The 19,438-nt window shown below is 35.1% G+C and overlaps 1 protein-coding gene across 1 annotated transcript in view; it reads left to right on the top strand.

The window, feature by feature from the left end:
* Positions 1-4,033, top strand: part of LOC120251303 (putative serine/threonine-protein kinase receptor) — a 9,719-nt gene extending 5,686 nt beyond the window's left edge. The window contains exons 9-10 of the mRNA XM_039259858.1: positions 3,717-3,773; positions 3,916-4,033. Of these exons, the coding sequence (XP_039115792.1) occupies positions 3,717-3,773; positions 3,916-4,033 (175 nt within the window). The remainder of the gene's footprint in view (positions 1-3,716; positions 3,774-3,915) is intronic.
* The last annotated feature ends 15,405 nt before the right edge of the window (positions 4,034-19,438 follow it).

Genomic DNA, 19,438 nt, shown 5'->3' on the forward strand with positions numbered 1-19,438 from the left:
ATCCCTTACATCCCACAGTTTCTTCATGGCCTTTTCGAGATATGAGGAACGGATGTGATCGGGTCCTATTGAGCCTCCATCATCTTCCGGCATCGATTCATATTGGGCTACGCATGGACTATTTCTCCGGATGGGCGGAGGCTATTCCTTTAAGAGAAGTAAAGGCCGAAAACATCATAAAAATTCTTCAAAGAAAAATATCCTATCTGATTTGGAACTCCAAGAAGAATCATCTCAGATAATGGCCCCTCTTTTAGAAGTTTTAAAATTGGGAGATTTGCACAACATCACAAAATAGACTGGAGGTATACCTCCATCTATAATCTGAAAACAAATGGGTTGGCAGAAGCATTTAACAAAACTCTCTCAAAATTACTAAAGAAGGCTGTGTCTAAAAATAAAAAAGATTGGCATGATAGACTCCCCGAAATGCTATGGGCATATCGTACCACGTATAGAACTCCAACACAGTGCACACCATACTCACTAGTATTTGGAACTGAAGCAGTCCTGCCACTTGAAATTCAAATTCCTTCATTAAGGATGGCGTTGCAGAATGAAATATCAAATGAAGATAATGTTCGACTTCAGCCTAGATGAGTTAGACTCTCTTGATGAAAAAGGGGTAGAAAGTACAATGAGAATCTTGAAGTTTACAAAGCAAAAATGTCTCAAGCTTATAATAAAAGTCGGCGGATTTCGATACATTTACAAAAAGGAGAAATGGTTCTTGTCCTCAGGAGACCTATCATCACCAACAAGCGGGCTAGGGGCAAATTCAAAGCAAATTGGGAAGGTCCGTATGTCGTGAAGATTGTCTACGAAGGAAGCGCATATCAACTCATTGATGACAAAGGAGAGAGACCCATGCCACCTATTAATGGTCGTTTCCTAAAGAAGTACTATGTATAATGTAGAATGTTTGTCTATGATTGAACGTCCGGTCCCCTTAAAAAGTTAGACCGGTCATGTACCATTGTGCGTACTTCCTGAGCCAAACATTAACTTTTATGTGCTTTTGTATATAATGAAATGCCATGTAATCATAAAGTTTCATTTTCATGAATCAAAAACATGTTCGGCCATGACATATAAAAAGTTTTGAAGTTCCAACTTCTCTCACTCAATCTCACTAAAATTTCTTCGTGAGATAAGTATGAAGGGGGCATTTGTTTATATATAAAAATATATATATATAAATAAATAATAAATAAATTAAATGTATTTCCTAATTTAAACAAAATATTTAAAAATATTCAAAATCTCAAGACTAGCCGAGATCACAGATCTCAAGGCGAGTCTAAAAATGCACAAATCTCAGGGATTAGCGAGAACACCGATCTCGAGGCGATCCAAAAATATCCAAAAATATTCAAGATACTCAAATATCGTGGATCGCTCGAGAGCACGGATCTCGAGGCGATCCAAAAATATTCAAAAATACACAAATCTCGTGACGTTCGAGAGCACTCGACCTCGAGAGCGGTCTAAAATGCACAAATCTCGGGGATTAGCCGAGAACACCGATCTCGAGGCGATCCAAAATATCCAAAAATACACAAATCTAGGGACTCGATCGAGAGCACTCGATCTCAAGACGGTCTAAAAATATTAAAAATCTCGGGGACCGAGAAAAAGCACCGATCTCAAGGCAGATCTAAAAATACTCAAATCCCAGGATCAGCCGAAAGCACCGATCTCTAGTCGATCCAAAATATCCAAAATACACAAATCTCAAGACCAGCCAAGAACACCGATCTCGAGGCAGTCTAAAATACTCAAATCTCAGACTAGCCGAGAGCACAAAAAATAATAGTAAAATGAATAAAATAAATAAAAAAATAAATAAAGAAATAAGAATAAAAAAATAATTTTAAAATAATAATTATAAAAAAAAATCAATCAAATAATAATAATAATAATAATAAATAATAAATAAATAAATAAATATATAATAATGAACCAAACCAAATCAAAAGAAATCAGATAAAAAATCTATATATATATATTAATTAATTAAATAAAATAAATAAATAATAATAATAATAATAATAATAATAATAATAAATCTAAATCAGATAAAATCATTAAATATATAATTAATTAAAAAAAATCAGATAAAATAAATGTAATAAGTTAAAATAAAATAAAATAAAATAATAATAATAATAATAATAATAAATAATAAAATAAATTAAAAATAAATAAATAATAGTTAACTAAATGAAAATTAATAAAAAAAAAAAAGAAAGAGAGACGTGGGGATTGGACCGTCGTTGCCCCCACGATCAACCAAAAATATATAAATAATATATATGTATATATACAATACTAATAAAAATAATAATAATAATAATAATAATGACGATGAATTGTTTAAATCTGATATCTATATATAATAAAATAAATCCAGTCAGTTAAAATATAATATATATATATATATATATATATATAAAAACAAAATTTTTAGATATAATAAGATAAAAATATTATATAGATAATATATAAATATATATAATTATAAATAAAATAATATATTTAATTGATTAATTAATTAAAAGTAAACAAAATAAATAATAATAATAATGAATATAATAATAATTATTATTATGAAATTAATATAAAAAAAGGCGATAAAATAATCGTCTTTGCCGTCGTGCTCCCTCACGATCTCCTCACCGCCCACGCAACCGATCACCACGATCACGTCCCCTCACAACCGGCGTAACGGCGCACCTGTCACAAAAGTCTTTAAAAAGGGAAAACCCGAAAACAAAGAGGGGAGAGGATTGAGAAGAGGAGGAGAGCAAAAAGGGAGGACGAGACGAAGAAGGAAGAGCAAAAGAAGAAAGACAAAAAGAAGAAGAAGGTCATCATTTTTTTCTCTCTAAACCTATAGTTATATATACACATGCAAAGAGAAAAAAGAAAGTCGCTGCGCTTGAGGCGTCATGCCGTGTCGCCGCTCATCACTTGATGCTTGTTGTCACTCGCTGTTGCGATGCCGACATCGGTGTCGCCGTTGTCACTTGATGTTGTGGTCGCTCGCCATCGATGCTTGTTGTCTTCTCTGCGATGTTGCTTGTGCCGCTTGCCTTAGTTATCGTTGATTGCTGCTTCCCTTGATGAGCAGCCCATGAAGACGAAGGACTCTAAAAAAAAAAAGGTTTGAAGAGGTTGTGAAGACAGAGGATGAATGAAGACGGAGAATAAGGCCAAAGAAGACGAAGGAACCAGAAAGGAGATAGAAAGAAAGACGGAACCGGAGAAGGAGAAGATGGCTCGCACATCTCCATTGCCGGGAAATGATGAGTGGTCACTATTTCGTTGGACTTCAACTAGGTTTCCAGTTCGGCTGTGACATGCCGAACAAGTAAGCTCTCGTCAACGACTTTGTCCTCTTAAAACCGTGCACTCGAGAGTGGAAGGATCATATTGCAAGCGCGACAGAGTTGCTTCGCTCGATGATGACACAACCAAAGGTCGCCGCATCTTTGGACGAGGCCGCGGTTCTCATCCACGTTGTTCATACTGTTGGTGAACAATTTATCATTGCTATCCTGTTGAAGAGCTCGTGAATACGAAAAAGTCCAAGAAGCCCGAGGAGGTGTTGAAGATGGAGGATCTGTCGCTCTTCATCGTCATCAAATAAAATATTGATGCCGTTATTGTCGGTTCTGCCTGCCGTTGCTATTGCATGTTGCTGCTTTTCACAGTTGCAGCCCATCGTCGGAGGATAACAATATTGATGCCGTTGCCTGTTATTGCTGCCGGTAGCCGCCGTCGATGCCAGTCATCGCCCAACACTTTCAAGCTGGAATCTATACATGAATCCCAAGATCTACTAACTATGGGCGCTGAATCACTTTAATCTTATCGGCAGCACTGTTGTTGACGTAGGGAATATTGTTAAAGCGTCACGAGTCATGGATATCCTATCGAGAGGAAGCAAGAGGATCCCGTTGCTGTCGCTGTGGATTTTGATGAGGATCATGATGCTGATAAGGCTTTGATGATTGTTGTAGCAGCTTAGAATGATGGACAGTGCAAACGATTTATTGAAGATATGGCGTCAAGAAGCTTCAAATAATGATGATGATCATGAATGATTTAGTCTTTGTTGATGGGGTCAAATCCCAACCTATTAAAGGATGCTGTAGAAGTTAAAAATAAAATTATATATATATATATATATATATAAGTAAACATCCAAAAGAGAAGTTCCATTTCTCGATTGCGGAGAAGAAATAGATGTTGAAGGGCTTTCCATTATCTGCATGGGCTTAGGGTTCGCTGACAAAGATGATTATGGCAGTGTCCAAAGATACGTTAAGAGCTATTTAAAGAGATATTTCCAACTAGATGATCCGATACAGTGAGATGCGTTCAAACAAATATCTTAATGAATAACCATGCCTCAGAATCTGATCCCGATCATAGAGTATTATCAGAGCGATGGCAATCTAATTATAAATGTAGCGAAAATGTTGGTGTTCCTTACTATGCCCTACCTCGTGTGACATTTCTCAACAGATGGAGTATATGTGGCACTTAAAAGGCTGTGATGATCTGCAACGTTACAATTGCGATGATTGACTCTCTCCTTGAAGATCCTTTGGATCATTTGGAATGTGATGCATTCACAGAGGATGACTAGAAGTTGATTCAGCTAGTAGTCACTCTTTTTCAGAAATTCATTAATTATCCAAAACATTCTATTACACCATAAGGACGCTGATCTAAATGTCGCAACGTCCGTAAATTCTCTTAAATTAATGATGGAAGAAGAAAACAAGGAATCTGGCAAATTAATTTTTTTTTTTTGAGGAGGGTATTTGATGTAAAAAGAATAGAAAACCTCTCATCCGTAATAGAGGCCTTCCAACGATGCCATCAAAATCGTCTTTGTTAATTGGTCATTTAATAATTGACAAAGTTAGCCTCCAAATGCAACATGATGAGATGAAAAAGGCCATATATACTGATATCATGTTGCTCTCAGGTAAACAAAATCAAATATGAAATGGCTTTGGAATGGATGTTGAAACAAGAGAAGCCAGCCATGCTATCGATCTGCATTCAAGCCCGCAACCACCAAGTAGCAAGGTTAGGGTTTGCATATCCTATAATATGTTCCCACCAGAGCAAAGGAGAATAGATATATTCAATTTAAAGCTTGATGAGCTGTAATTGATTAAAAGCTTTTCTTTCAAGGGACGTACATGCCATATGTTTTGTAAAAAATATATGTATGATAATGTATTGGAGGGATCCACCATGCAATCCATATCCCATTCTCAACACTAGAAAATTCATGTTGAAACCATATTGTAAAAGCTGTAACAATGTAACCTGAACAACATCTTCTTTGGCTATTCTTGCATTTTCCATCTTTACTGGCTATATGTATGGAGTCATTGATCTGCATGATGAAAGATTGTTTCTTTTGTGTCATCATGAAGTACGAACGACAATGAGGAGCGAATCAACTGGCCTTTGATTTGAGGCATTGGTGAACTTCATCAAGAGAAACTTTATGTAATTTGCATATAAAATATTTCTAGGAGTTGCTAGCCTATTATTATGCAAGATTGGGTTACAAAATGACAAGAAGACTAATTTTGCCATACATTAAACATCATTCAAGGAGAAAAGGTCTTTACCCATATACATGAAAATTTGCAAAGAATACGTGAAAGAAGGCATAATTATCCATTTCATTAAGTGGGGCCTCCATTGATGGTTGCATGGAATGGACATGGTGGGCCATAAAAAAAAATTATTAATGGCTGAACCCATGCAAATATATACATATATATCCATACATGCACGATCATGTACTCAAAAGCCTGGACCATCATGCACATAAACATAAGAAATGATGAGATGCATGTAATGGCATGCATGCACATATATATATACTTGTGCACTTTTCATGGAAATGAATAAAATGTGACAGTGAAGACTAAGTTGATGGTTATGATCATAAAAAACAATATATATATATATATATATATATATATATATATATATATATGCATGGCATGGATGAAGTGGTCATTTGACCTATGGTAAATCCAATATATATATATAAGGACACATGGCAAGTAAAAAAATGAAAATGATGAGAAGCATAAAGTGAGAAGCACGCTATTGTGTGCATGCAAGCAAACGTGAACTAAAGAGAAGAATCTAAAGGTGGGCTCCACCATTCAAAAGGATGCCCATGGAATAAGCATGGATTAATATATATTATATATATTTTTTTTGAGAATGATGATCATTTGAGGTTGCATGGACCTGGACTACATTTAATGTTATATTGTTGCACATGCTTTGCAACTCAAGCTCACTAAATATCAACCCGAGTGAAGATTGGAGTTATCTAGAATTGATGTATCAATCCAATGCAGTGAACTCATCCTAAAGCAATAGCAAGAAAGATCATCTCGAGGCAACGGCAATGTCTAAAAATAAATATATAAATTTTCAAGGCAATAATAAGTTATATATTATATGGCGACAACGAGGCATGCAACGCATGGCGATAAGGCATAGTAGACAATATTGATATAATATATATATATATACTATATATAAAAGTTATATATATATATATATATATATATAGATAGTATATATATATATATATATATATATATATATATATATATATAATAAATAGCAAAATTTATAATTCGCACATTTTCTTGCCCTTTTACTTGTACTTGAGCCCTTAATCGGAGGTTCCTAAGATCTCAGTCTGGCGTAATTAATAATTGAGGCTTGCCTCTATTAGGAATGGAAGAGCCTACAAAGATAAAAATAAATAAAATAAAATAACATTTGTGATTCGATATATCGCCTGGTGTCTCATCATCGACACGATGCCAGGGCGCCTATTTTCGATCCCACACTTATCATGTCTTTTAATTTTTATCTTTTCTATTTGCTTAAGGACAAGAAAACATTTATGTGTGGGGATATTTGATAAGTGCTAGAATGTTCATATTTTATATATCATTTATAATGCATTTAGCATGAGATTTGACATGTTTGGAACCTAATTAGTACAAAAATTCATTCTTTTATTCACCAGAGGCTTTATTTTTGTTTTAGGGACAAAGAAGTGAATTCGAAGAGTTTTGAAGCAAAATGGACTAAGTTTCTTAAGCAGAGCTTGACCACGGCGCACAACGGCTGTGGTGACATCTCACCATGGTTGTTGTCTATACTCAACATTGTCGTTATCAAGCCATGGCAGTGTGGAATTACTAGGAGCAACACAAAATCCATAACAGCCTCACCACGACCATTTTAAACCCATCACGATCATGATCCACCCACACAATGCCCAGAGAAGAGATGCCAGGGCGCGACTTGGAGACAATACAATAACTTACTCACCACAGCCAACACAATGCACGTGGTGAGGCTGTGGTAGACTCAACATTATATAAACCCTAGGTTTTTTCTGCCCAAAGGAAGATTCTTTTACTGAATAAGGTAGAGCGGCCGGAGTTCTAGAGATCTAAGTGGCTGGAGATGACTTTCTTTACTTTTTCAGCAGATTCAGGTGAGTTTTCTGAGGGAGAGTCAACGCTCATCATTAGAGGAGGATGCAAGAATAGATTCAACGTCATCTTGTCGATCTTGGGATCCTCTCAACCTCAATCTTCGCAAACCTATTGGAGAAAGTTAGTTTAGAAATTCTTTAACATTATTCTTTAGTCTTATGGTTCTATTTTTATTTATATCTTTATTTGGGAGCCATAAGAACCTAATTCGACGGGAATTGTATGTCTAGGTCCCTTGATTATTGCTTATGAATCTTCGTTGTTAAATTCAATAAATCATTCTACTTTATGTGATTCATTACATGTTTCTTGAATGATATTCTTGTTAATATGGATGAGGAAAATATGCCTTACATTAGAACACACATGTCATGTTAGATCTATGCATGCGCTAGGAGATTAGGCCTATCTAGGTTTCTATATTAGGGATCAATTTCCTTTTAGGCTTAGGGTTTGATTTGTCCCTTCTAGAGGAATTCCTATACTTAAGGCAAACATTAAAGGCTGGGATAGGAAGAGATTCCATCTTAAGCTTCTAGTGATTTAGTCTTGCTTGCAAAGATATTAGGACCAGTAGGCCTTTGAATACCCTTGGTCCAATACTAGAATATGATTGTCATACTCAACGCCTATCATAAGTAATAATCAAGATAATTGTCATACAACCATCCAATTCCTTCTAATTGTGATTAATGATCCTCCATTGTATTGTTAAGTAAATTGTAGAAGTAGAATAAAGGAAAAAGTAAATGTCTAGTCTATTGATTAAGTGAAAAGGAAGTAATAGAAGCCTCTCGCTGTTTCTAGGAAAATACCAACCTTATGCTCACCCATGAGGTATTACTTGATGACGGGTACACTTGCGGTATTCATGGACTCATTTTGATATTATTTGCATATTCACATATTTATTTTCACACGCCCTAGAGGTCAATCACTATTCACCACAAATCCTCCTTCAGTTATTAGAATATCTAAAGCTAGAATGGAAGTTAACTGACCTTTAAGTTTATTAAAACTTCTCTGTCATGCTTTAGTTATTGGAATGCAATATTCTTCTAAATTAATTTATTTAAGAGAATATCTTTAAGAGAAAATCACTTAACAAACCTTCGATAATATTTAGCTAATCCCAGGAAATTCTGTACCTTGGTAATATTCTTTGGTATCTCCCATTTAATTGTTGCCTATATCTTTTTGGATCATCTCTATACCTTTACTAAAAACCACATGTCCTAAGAATACAACATGATCAAGCCAAAATCCACATTTATTGAGTTTAGCATATAACAATTTTCCCTCAAAGTTTGCAACACAAACCTCAAATGTTGTTCATGTTTTTCCTTACTTCTCTAATACATTAGTATGTCTTCAATAAATACAAGAGCAAATTTATCTACATATTGCTTAAATATCATATATGCGTGCCATAAAAGCTACAGGTGTATTTTTCAAACAACATGGCATCACTAAGAATTCATAATAGTCAAATAGAATTTAAAAAGCTATTATTGGAGCATCATCTTATATAATTTTAAGCTGGTGATACCATGATCTCAGATCAAATTTTGTAAGTATCCTAGCCCCTTGCAATTAATCAAATAAATAATCCACTTCAGTTAATGGATATTTAGTTTTGACAAAATTTTGATTCGGCTATCTATAATCATCACACATCTCCAAGGTCCCATCTTTCGTTTTTACAAATTATGGTAGAGCTCCCTAAGGTGCCCCCCCCCCTCCCCCTTGATAGAATACTTGATTGGCTTGGAGCTTCTAAAACAACTTCTTTGGTAAAATAATTAATCACTGCAAGATATTTGGTTAACCAATCTGTACCTAGTATAACATCAAATTCTGGGAAGGGTAATAATATCAAGTCTACAATAAACTCAACACTATCAGTTTTGATCAAGCAATCACAATAAACATCTTTTACTACCACCATATGATCCAAAGTAGTACTCACATTCAAATTATAGCCGAAACGTTCATGTTTATGACACAAATTTGATGCCAAATCCATACGATAAATGAATGTGTAGATCCAAGATCAATAAATGCATAAGATTCTAAATGATACACATAAACATTACTAGGAACAACTTCTAGTCCAGTAAGACCTTCTTGTTGATTGCAAGGTAAATACTTGTGCTTATGTCTAGGGTGTGAAACTCTGGACCTTTGATTTGCTTATACCTCTGCTAATTGCAACTTCCCTACATATACCTTGGTCCTTAATAGATGATGTTTCTATTCCATTAGTTTTACGCTATCAAAAGATCCACATAAACAGTGGTTGGTAGTTAATTTTTTGCATTCTTCCTCATGTTGTCTAGTACAGTAAACACTTGTAGGTCTTGATTCAACAATTAGTCCTAAACTTGTTCTTGTATATGGTGGAAGTTTGGCTCCTCTACCTCTATAATTGGACTAAGCACATCAAGTACTAGGTTGTGGTAGCATATATCCACTTTTCTTGCTTGGCTTCTTGCTAGACTCTCCCATGAATTCATGATTTGGTCTAATGTCACTTATGAAACCCAAGTGCATGTGCCGATTATGTAATATAGTGTTCAATAAACGTAAGGTTGTTGAGCCCACAAGGAACTAAGAAATAATTGTACTAATGTTCATGCTATTATCTAGTCTAAAGCAAAAGTCAATGAGTAAAATTAAACAAATATAAGAAAACTAGAGTAAAACTAGTGGCTAAAGCTAACAAAGAAAAATTCAAGCATGAAATTAGGGTGTCTGGGCATAAACTTCCCTAGGTTTCACTTGACAAGGTCACATTCAATGAGTGGAAAATCAATTAGACCGAAAGAGTTCCTAATACATACCACCCCCTTTCTTAAAATGAATAATACCTAGTCCCATATGTCGTTGATGTATACTACCTTACGATTGCAATACACTTGATGAACTCTATCTAGAGATTAACATGGGTTAAGAATTAGCCAATTTTTCTCTCGCAACAATTGACCCTAGTCCCATATAAAGGATGATTAGAATCTCTTCCGAATCTTCACTTCCTATGACCGCATTAACAGTAAGAACCCTATATGCTAGTCTTACTCAAATGAATCATTGGGATCATTGATTAATCTTGAAGTACCCTATCTCTAGGTGGATTTGCGGCTCCCTTCAATTGTGGCTAGCCTATACATAGTGGACCTCTGAATCGTCACTTGCATACATCATACATGAAATACTCGGCTCTCCCATTAATGGAATTCAAGACAATAAAGCACACATAATTGAATCTAATACAAGATCATGCATTATAAAAGTTGATGAAAGATTAAAAGTTCACAATCAAGTCTCAAAACAAATAGACCATAGGGACAAGATAAACATCATGAAAAGCACTAAAAAATCTCCCAATCTTCTTCTTCCCAAATTAATGAAGAATGACCATGGACCTTCCACAAACACAATCAGGAATACTCCTTGATGGCTTCCTTAATGCTCTTGATCTATTGTGAGGCTTAAACCTCTCTCTAATTGGTGAAGAAAACTCTCTAGAAGCTTTCTCCTTCCTTCCTTTCACCTCGCCGCCAAAAGATCTTTCCAAAACCCTCATTGAACCTATTTATATCCCTCCACTTATAGCTTACTTACGGGCATAAACATTATGTTGTATGAACGTGGAGTTGAAAGGTCGCAAGTCTTACAGTAGCTTTTGGGCGTAACCATGGGTTGTAAGGTCATTTGCTTGGGTGTTACTGTCCAACTTATAGGTGTAAACCCTAGATTGTAAGCTTCTCTGTCAGGTGCTTATGGCATTCCTTATGAGTATAAGATCTTGCCCATATGCTACTCTACCTAACCCTTATAAACTGGCTTACACTCGTAAGCCTTGCTTGTAAGGGCTTCTATCTGGCCATTATGCTCCAACCTGCGAGAATAAGCCTACCTGGAAGCTATTTTATTTGACTCTTAGCGCCGTAATTGTAATCATAAGAGGCTGTAAGATGTCCTGGTTTGCCTATTCTCCTTGTCCTGATGCCGAGGGGCTTACTCATTATCAAGTTACTACAAAATTACTCCTTTTAGCTCCCTCATGCCCATTCTACTTTGTCATTGCCCTTCAATCAAAATAACAACATATTAACTACCATTTTCCAAATCAAACATCGAATAATATGACAATTGAGTGTGAATATAATCAACATATGTATATGCTCATACACTTATCAAGTCACCAATTGGCACTATCTCCCACCATTCATATGCATCTTTTTCAAACAAAAATGCCACATAATAAAAATTTTCTTCTAGTGTGCACTTTATCTAATTCAAAATTCTGTGTTCTTTTTAACCATCCTTCTTCATCTACTGTATCTATAGTACCATAGAATTCAACTACTCCTTCTTTTCTCTGTTTCTTATATCTTTTTTCCCCTATGCATTACTGATCCTTGTGTTTCTTGTTTATGTTATCTATACTACATTTGCTTATGACAAGCATTTTGTACATGAAAATAGGTAGGAGATCCAACCCTAGATATAGGCCGATTTTCTTATGGTTGATTTGATGTTTCTATTGGAGATAGGTTGGCGAGCTTCTTTCTCCTTGTTTGATCATGGTCTCCACATGGCCACCTCCAACTAGTGGCTTATGTAGATGCAACGTAGAGGTAAGACATTCAATGCAAAAATTTCATTTCATGTGATGCACATCGATCTATATGTCCCTTACAAAACCTATCTCTACTTTGATACCACAAAACATGTGACACCTTGTAAAAATTAGTGTATGTCACTAAATATGTAACACTTTACAATAGTAAATGTAACGCTTGAACAATATATTACCATATGCTGCATGCCACTTTCATAATATACATCAACATAGAACAATATTAATAATTAAGTGAATACACAAGTGTATAATATATATGACCAAAGTGTACACAGCATGTCTAGTTTTTTTTTTAACTACATATAATTTAATTTAAAGTTTGACTACAAGCACTTCTCTAATCTAGTACATGTGTAGAGTAAGAACTGAGAGAGAATAAGAGCTTGAATGCTAACCTTCACTCCATTTGGCCTTGTCTATAGCACTTAGACTTTTAGACTTTAACTTTGATATCAAATCTGAAAACCATATTTGTGATTTATGAGTCTTCACTCAATGAGCATAACAAACAATAAACACCATTAACAAAGAAGTAATCACATTAAGCAGGCATTATTATTAATATCATTAGATTCCATATCACCTAAAATAACACAAAATGCCAAACATTGAAATATGACAATGGAAAATAGTAGTATCATAAAAATTCCATATATACAAAGGCAAGTACAAATGTAGGTGTAAGATCCTTTTTATTATTTTGTGCCAAATAGGATAAACATCGTCATGGGTTCATAGCTAGTAACATTTGATCTACTTGCCATTATGTATCAAGTGATTTTTTTCCATTTGCATTTGCCATGTGATTGACTGATAAGTGCTTGAGTAAACATATTTCTCTATGTGTTTTACATGCATTGAGCATCATTTTTACCATGGTTTATATCTCATAAAGTGTATTTTATGTTCCATTGTGCAAATAGGTAGTGAATGCTTTAAAGCAAGAAAAGAAAGCAAAGATAGGTTATGAAGGCACATTTTGGGAGTTTTTGTACAACATAAAGATCAAGACACAAGAGGAGCTCATGTACATGGGGGTGTATGCTGACTTCCAAGAGAATTCAAGTTAAATTATGAATTGGAAGGGTGCAAAGGCAGTCACACTCCCATATCCCTATTTGTGTGAAGAATGCAAGAGCTTCTCAATGATGATTCGATAACCAGAAGCCTCATAACCTATCACGTGGATGTGTGCCCGACCATGTGGCCTCAAGAGAAGAGTGTGGGAGCCGTGTTTATCAAGACTATTGTAGCAAAAACACTATTCACATGACCACGTGAAAATTCCACATGGTCATGTGGGAATTTCTGCAGCTCACGCTGCCCCGCGAAAACTCACACGATCGCGTAGAGGCACATGACAAACACAGTTTCTAACTATAAAAAGCCCTTTTGCCCTATTCTTTGGAGACTTTTGGTCTAGTGTTCGAAAGGCAAAGCTGCTAGGGTTTGAAGAGGAGGTCTTTGGCAAATTTGGGGGGATTCTTCACCAACTTTGATAGATCTTGTCTCCATCATAGCATTAAGGAAGCCTTCGGTAACCTAGCTTCACAGAAGGTTCATTCAAGACGTTCGAGCAACACATCAAGGCCATCATCACGAATTCAAGGGGGTTTTATTCCGTGGTTTTCATTGCTTTTCATTACATTATTCTTTGCTATGTAATTTGCCCCATGGAGTGCTAAACCCTAGTAGGTATTTGGGCATGTGAACCCTAAGATCATATCTTTGTATTGATTTACTTTATGTTTTCTATTCAATCTGAGTTTATTTAAGTTTCAATCTTGTTTTCCCATTGCTTGCATGTCATATTAATCCTTGTGATTGATTTGTATTGCATGATTTGTTGTCTTGGTGAGAAAGAAAGGTTTCCATTAGGGTTAGAACTCCAAGATTGAAGAGGGTTGAGAGGGTGAGTCATGAGATAGTGGAGTGTCCTCTTTCCCCTTCGATGAGTGTTTCCTATCTCCGTATTCCCTAGGCTTTATGCAACCATATTTGGTGTGAGGCGTGAGATTGAGAGATTTCTCCGCCAGGACCTTGTAGGGGGTTAGGGATCTTTCACCTAGAAGTAGGGTTAGATCTATCTTTAGGAATAGGTTGTACTCTTAGGTATCCCTAGAGTTTATTACGGTCATATGTAGTGTATGGTGTTGAATTTGAGCGATTTCTCCACCGGATCCTCGTAGGGGACTAGTATCGGTGGTCTAGAGGCAGAGACCGATTGCGTTTCACATGTTAGATCCTAAGGGGAGCATTACCCGGGTACCTCATCTTTCTTGATTGAGACTTCCCCTATCTTTACTATTTCCTTTCTTGCTTGCAATATTCATACTCTTTGGATTGAGGTCATTTCACCATAATCTTAATTCTGACTAGATAACTGAGAAGTGGTGTCACACCCACCCCTTGTACCGAGGTAAGTGTGTCACCCATCAGTTAAAAACCCATTTTAACTAGAAAACGGACACACCTGAAAAACCAAATCAGACTTATAAGGCACGATTACAACTTTACACAGCTACAGGTTGAAACACATAAATACAACAAACATAATTAATCCAACTTGTGGGTACAACTGCTACAAGATCACGACACCAAAAAAAAGGACCCACTGAAAAACCCGAACGCATCCCTGACTGGCTCTATACTCGCACAGGCCAACTAGTAGGCTCTTGCTCTTGTATCTGTAACACATTTTAGTTGGTTGATAGTGGCTCAATAATTTCAAATAATTAAAAATAACATATATACAGTATATCAAGATCCATTTTTCAAATACTTTTCCACTTTCCAAATACCCAAATTTTGGCAAAATACAACTTTAATGAGCTTTTAAAACATAACCTCATCATAAATCATCATCAAATCAATTTTTTTCCAGAAAGTCCAAATTTTGTGAGAGACTGTTCTCCTTAGAGCGATAACTGGGCTTCGCCCCTCATCACAATCCAAAATAACATTTTAATATAACTGAACAGTAAAACCAATCGCAAATCACATGCCTGAAAACACTCCCCGACTTAGTCACCGCCACGACTAGGTTGAGAGCCATCAAGGTATTCGTAACCCTGACGTTGGCCACTGAGATCCCCGTGTGGTGACCCCGGGTTTCTCACATAAAAAAACCTCCTGTCAATGGCTCAGGACACCTCTTGACTAGGGTAAACTCAGTGGTGACCACACCGCCTCCCATCAGGGCGGACTGTGGAACCCCATACTGCAATGTCGGTCTAAAGTCTGTAGTCACCATCAAAATCCAAATGACACAATGCAATTCTTTCCAATTTCCAACTCGAGGAAATCACACACACATGCCCAAATCCAAGATACCATTCTTATACCACAAGCATTAACAGTAAAAACCTTTTAATAAGCACACATGATTTTACAAATCTTCTCAAAATCAAGGTATGCATAACCATTAAAATCAATACCTGAAAAATCATAATTAAAACATATACATGTATGTTCCACAGTTGAAACAACGTATAATTATGCAAAGACAAATGTAACAATACGATTGTTATGGCACAACAACAACAAATAAATATAAGTATATAACTTATCAGACATAAAAATATAATGAAATAATTAAACAGTTATTTCCAAAATGCTAGCTTGTTAAATAATTATTTCAAACTAGTAACAATTAACTAATTATCCAAAATAGTAGCCACTACCAACTCACCTGGTCTCCCTTGGGTTTCTCGCTAGACCTGGAACTCTCTCTCTCCCAAGCATGGACAACACTTAATAGGAGAACAGAATAAAATAAATAAATACAGGCTAATTACGAAACTGAACCCAAAAGAAAATTCAAAAAACAAATAACTGACTCTCTAATTGGGCCCACTCACTCCAACCAGTTGAAACCCAACCTTGCATAATTAAACTGGTCTCCAATTGCACTTAAACCAACTCAATTTAGGCTAAACCCTCCTGAACCAACCTGAACCAATCTCAATTTCACTGAACCAAGCTCAATTGTTATACAAAATCTCTTGAACCAGCTTGGTTCAACTGAACCCAATTCACCTTGAATTGGTTCACCACAAAGTCACTAGCTCAAAATCTCAACTAAGTCCACATCAACCTCAACCAACTTAATTTAGGCAAAACAGTTTAAGTCCAATCATAACTCATCTTGATTTGATCAAACATAGACCAAATCAATTCAATTGAACCCAATCACAACAACTCTCATCCAACCCAACTTCAAATTCAAACCAAATCAATTAAACCAACCACTTAATTTCCAACCAACTTACCTTGATTTGATCAAACCAACTCAACCAAACCAATTTAACTCTACCAACATATTTCCAACCATTATCATCACTATCTTACTCATTATCATCAACTTAACCACCATCATCATCAACTTAACCACCCAAACAAACCCTAATCTCGGTGCTACAGTAATGATACAGTAAAACCAAAAAAATTCATCCTCCATTTGAAGCAAGATTCATCACAAATACAAGTGTTTTCCAAAGCAACTTGAAGCATTCATTATCAATAACAATCAACCATGCTTTTACCACTCAAAACCCATCCGAAATCTCACAAAAACAATGGTTTTCCACACAAAAACTCATCTAATAACCACCACTTCATCCTCTCCATTAACCCTTCTTCCAAACCATCATCTACTTCATCAACCAACCACACATACAAACATTTTTTTTTTCATCAACCAACCACACATACAAACATACAAACATACACCCATACATCTCAAAACTAAATTATTTAAAACCCTTACCAATCAAGCACCAATCTCCTTCTCTCAAAACCTCCAAGTTCCTTCTTCTTTCTTCTTCTTTCTCTTTCTTTTCATTCCTTCTTCTTCTTCTCTCGAGGTTACTGTGGCAACCATGAAGAAGAAAAGCCACAAAAACTAAAACTTTCTAACCTTATCTCTTAACTTAAATATCTGCCAACATTCACTATCAGTCTCTGAAAAATAAAATTTCCTACAAAAAGGTCTCTGAAAAAGTCACCAATGGTCCTTGAATCAGAAAATAATATTTCCAAAAGGTCCTTACAAACTATCCAACGGTCCCTGGATTATAACACAGTATTTCCAAAAGATCCCTGCTACCTTACCTTCTAGTCCTTGGTTTCCAGAAACATTTCATGTCAATCATTTTGTTATTACTTATGAATTCAAAATCTTCTGGAAACTTTCACACTTAGGTCCTTGTTCTTTCCACTTGGGGTTTCTCAACAAAATTGCTCTGCAGGAAAAATCTTATTGCAACGGTAATAATACCATGAATATAATTTCTTACAGGTATTCAAAGGTTCAGGGCATTACAAGTGATTACTACTAATACTTTCGTTCTCTGTGGATTCGACTACCCGACTCATTGGGTACTTCATTACTTTGATACTCGTGCACTCGCGGTACACGCACGCAAATTGGTGTGGCGTTGACCTTTTAGACAATGTAGCAAGTGATACAAGTGATTTGTGAATATTTCGCAAGCCGGTCACAATGCCTTTTTCAATACTATAGATGCATGTGATATGTTAATGCAATTCCGTATGTAATCGAAATTCCGTAGACAAGAGTATTTCTATATCCAAGTGAAATTCCATGTATGACATAAATTCATGTGAACACTAAAAGCAAGTGAGAGTTAATCCATATTGTATTTCATACATGTATAAACATAGATCACACAATATTCGGTCTAGATATAAGTAAAAAGCAATAATAAACACAAGTGAAAGCATTTGTAACTCATCAATCCACATAAACCATATAGAATTAATAAATTCAATTTATATTTAATATTTTATACTCCTTTCCATTACAGCTTTAATAAATAAATATTAATATTTTATAGAAATTGCAGTCTCAAAGAGTAGAATGGAAAATTATTTCAAAACGGATTTTAATTTATTTTTTTATATAAAACAATCTCTCATCTTCAAAATACAATAATAAGAAAGGAAGAATGAATATATATATATATATATATATATAGATATATATTGTGTCAAGGGAGGGTATATAAATAGCATTCTGTTGTATATAAGGTGTAGCTAAAAGTAATGCTTTTAATTTGTTTATGGAGTCCCCTTCCCTATATACAACCTTTGAGAAGCACATCAAGCCTATCTGTCATGCCTCTATATATGTATATATATTCATTGATTCTCATACACAAAGCATGAACAGGCTGGTGCATGCATAGTGGTTATCCATCCTATTCATCCTTTCATCTAATCTTTTCCCTCCCATTAAATAAACTATATATCTGTATATCTACATATGTATCATCACTCTTTATGACCTTTTGGTTCTCCCATTGCCATTGAGGAAAGATGCATTTTGTGCATGCTTTATGTTTCACCTTCACATATATTATATATATTAAAGACCGCCAAACCATGTGGATCTCAACCTTTAATTAGAAACCGAAAAAAACTGTGCACAATTCTCTCGAATCTAAAAATGATTGGTTTGATTTTTTTTTTTAATTACTAAATATTTTAGTAATTTTTATGATAGAGAAAGTTGAATAAATTGATCAGCAATGTTTAATTTGCTAGGGAGCAATCAAGTATTTGAGGCTTGGGAATACCCTTTAAATTGCTTACCAACTTTCTAATGTCCAACTAATACTTTAGTGTCATTGCTAGTTGTGTGATGACTTTAAGCAACGCGGAGTGCTCTAGAATTATCACATAATGTTGAGGGTGATAATATTAATTAAATCCTACAAGAACTTTATTCTCCACTAAATTGATATCTGATTAATTAAATAATACACTAGAGAGAAGTTCATTAATTTCCCATTTATAACCAAAACATGCTCCCTCATACTTTATTTTTTTATTTATTCTAAATATGAATACTATATCAGAAAGAATTAACTATCTCTAAAGGAAGAATCTAGCATGGCTTGCAAATTTTTTTTTCCATCTTCCTAATTGTGATAGTTTTGATATCTCAATGTTCGTACCACCCTAATAACACCTCTTAATTAGCTTTGAGAGAGATCATTTTTTTTCAACATTGAAGTTACGATGGGTTGTTTTATATATAAAAAAATAATAATAAATAAAAAAATAAAAAAATTTGGATATTTTCACTAGCATGCCAAGTAAACACATGTTAATTTCATATAAACATAAACACATAGAGCTCGCAAAATTGATAGATGAATGGTTTTTTTATTATTATTACTTTTATGCT

This window comes from Dioscorea cayenensis, chromosome 20 (assembly GCF_009730915.1).
Source record: "Dioscorea cayenensis subsp. rotundata cultivar TDr96_F1 chromosome 20, TDr96_F1_v2_PseudoChromosome.rev07_lg8_w22 25.fasta, whole genome shotgun sequence".
Classification (NCBI taxonomy): domain Eukaryota; kingdom Viridiplantae; phylum Streptophyta; class Magnoliopsida; order Dioscoreales; family Dioscoreaceae; genus Dioscorea; species Dioscorea cayenensis.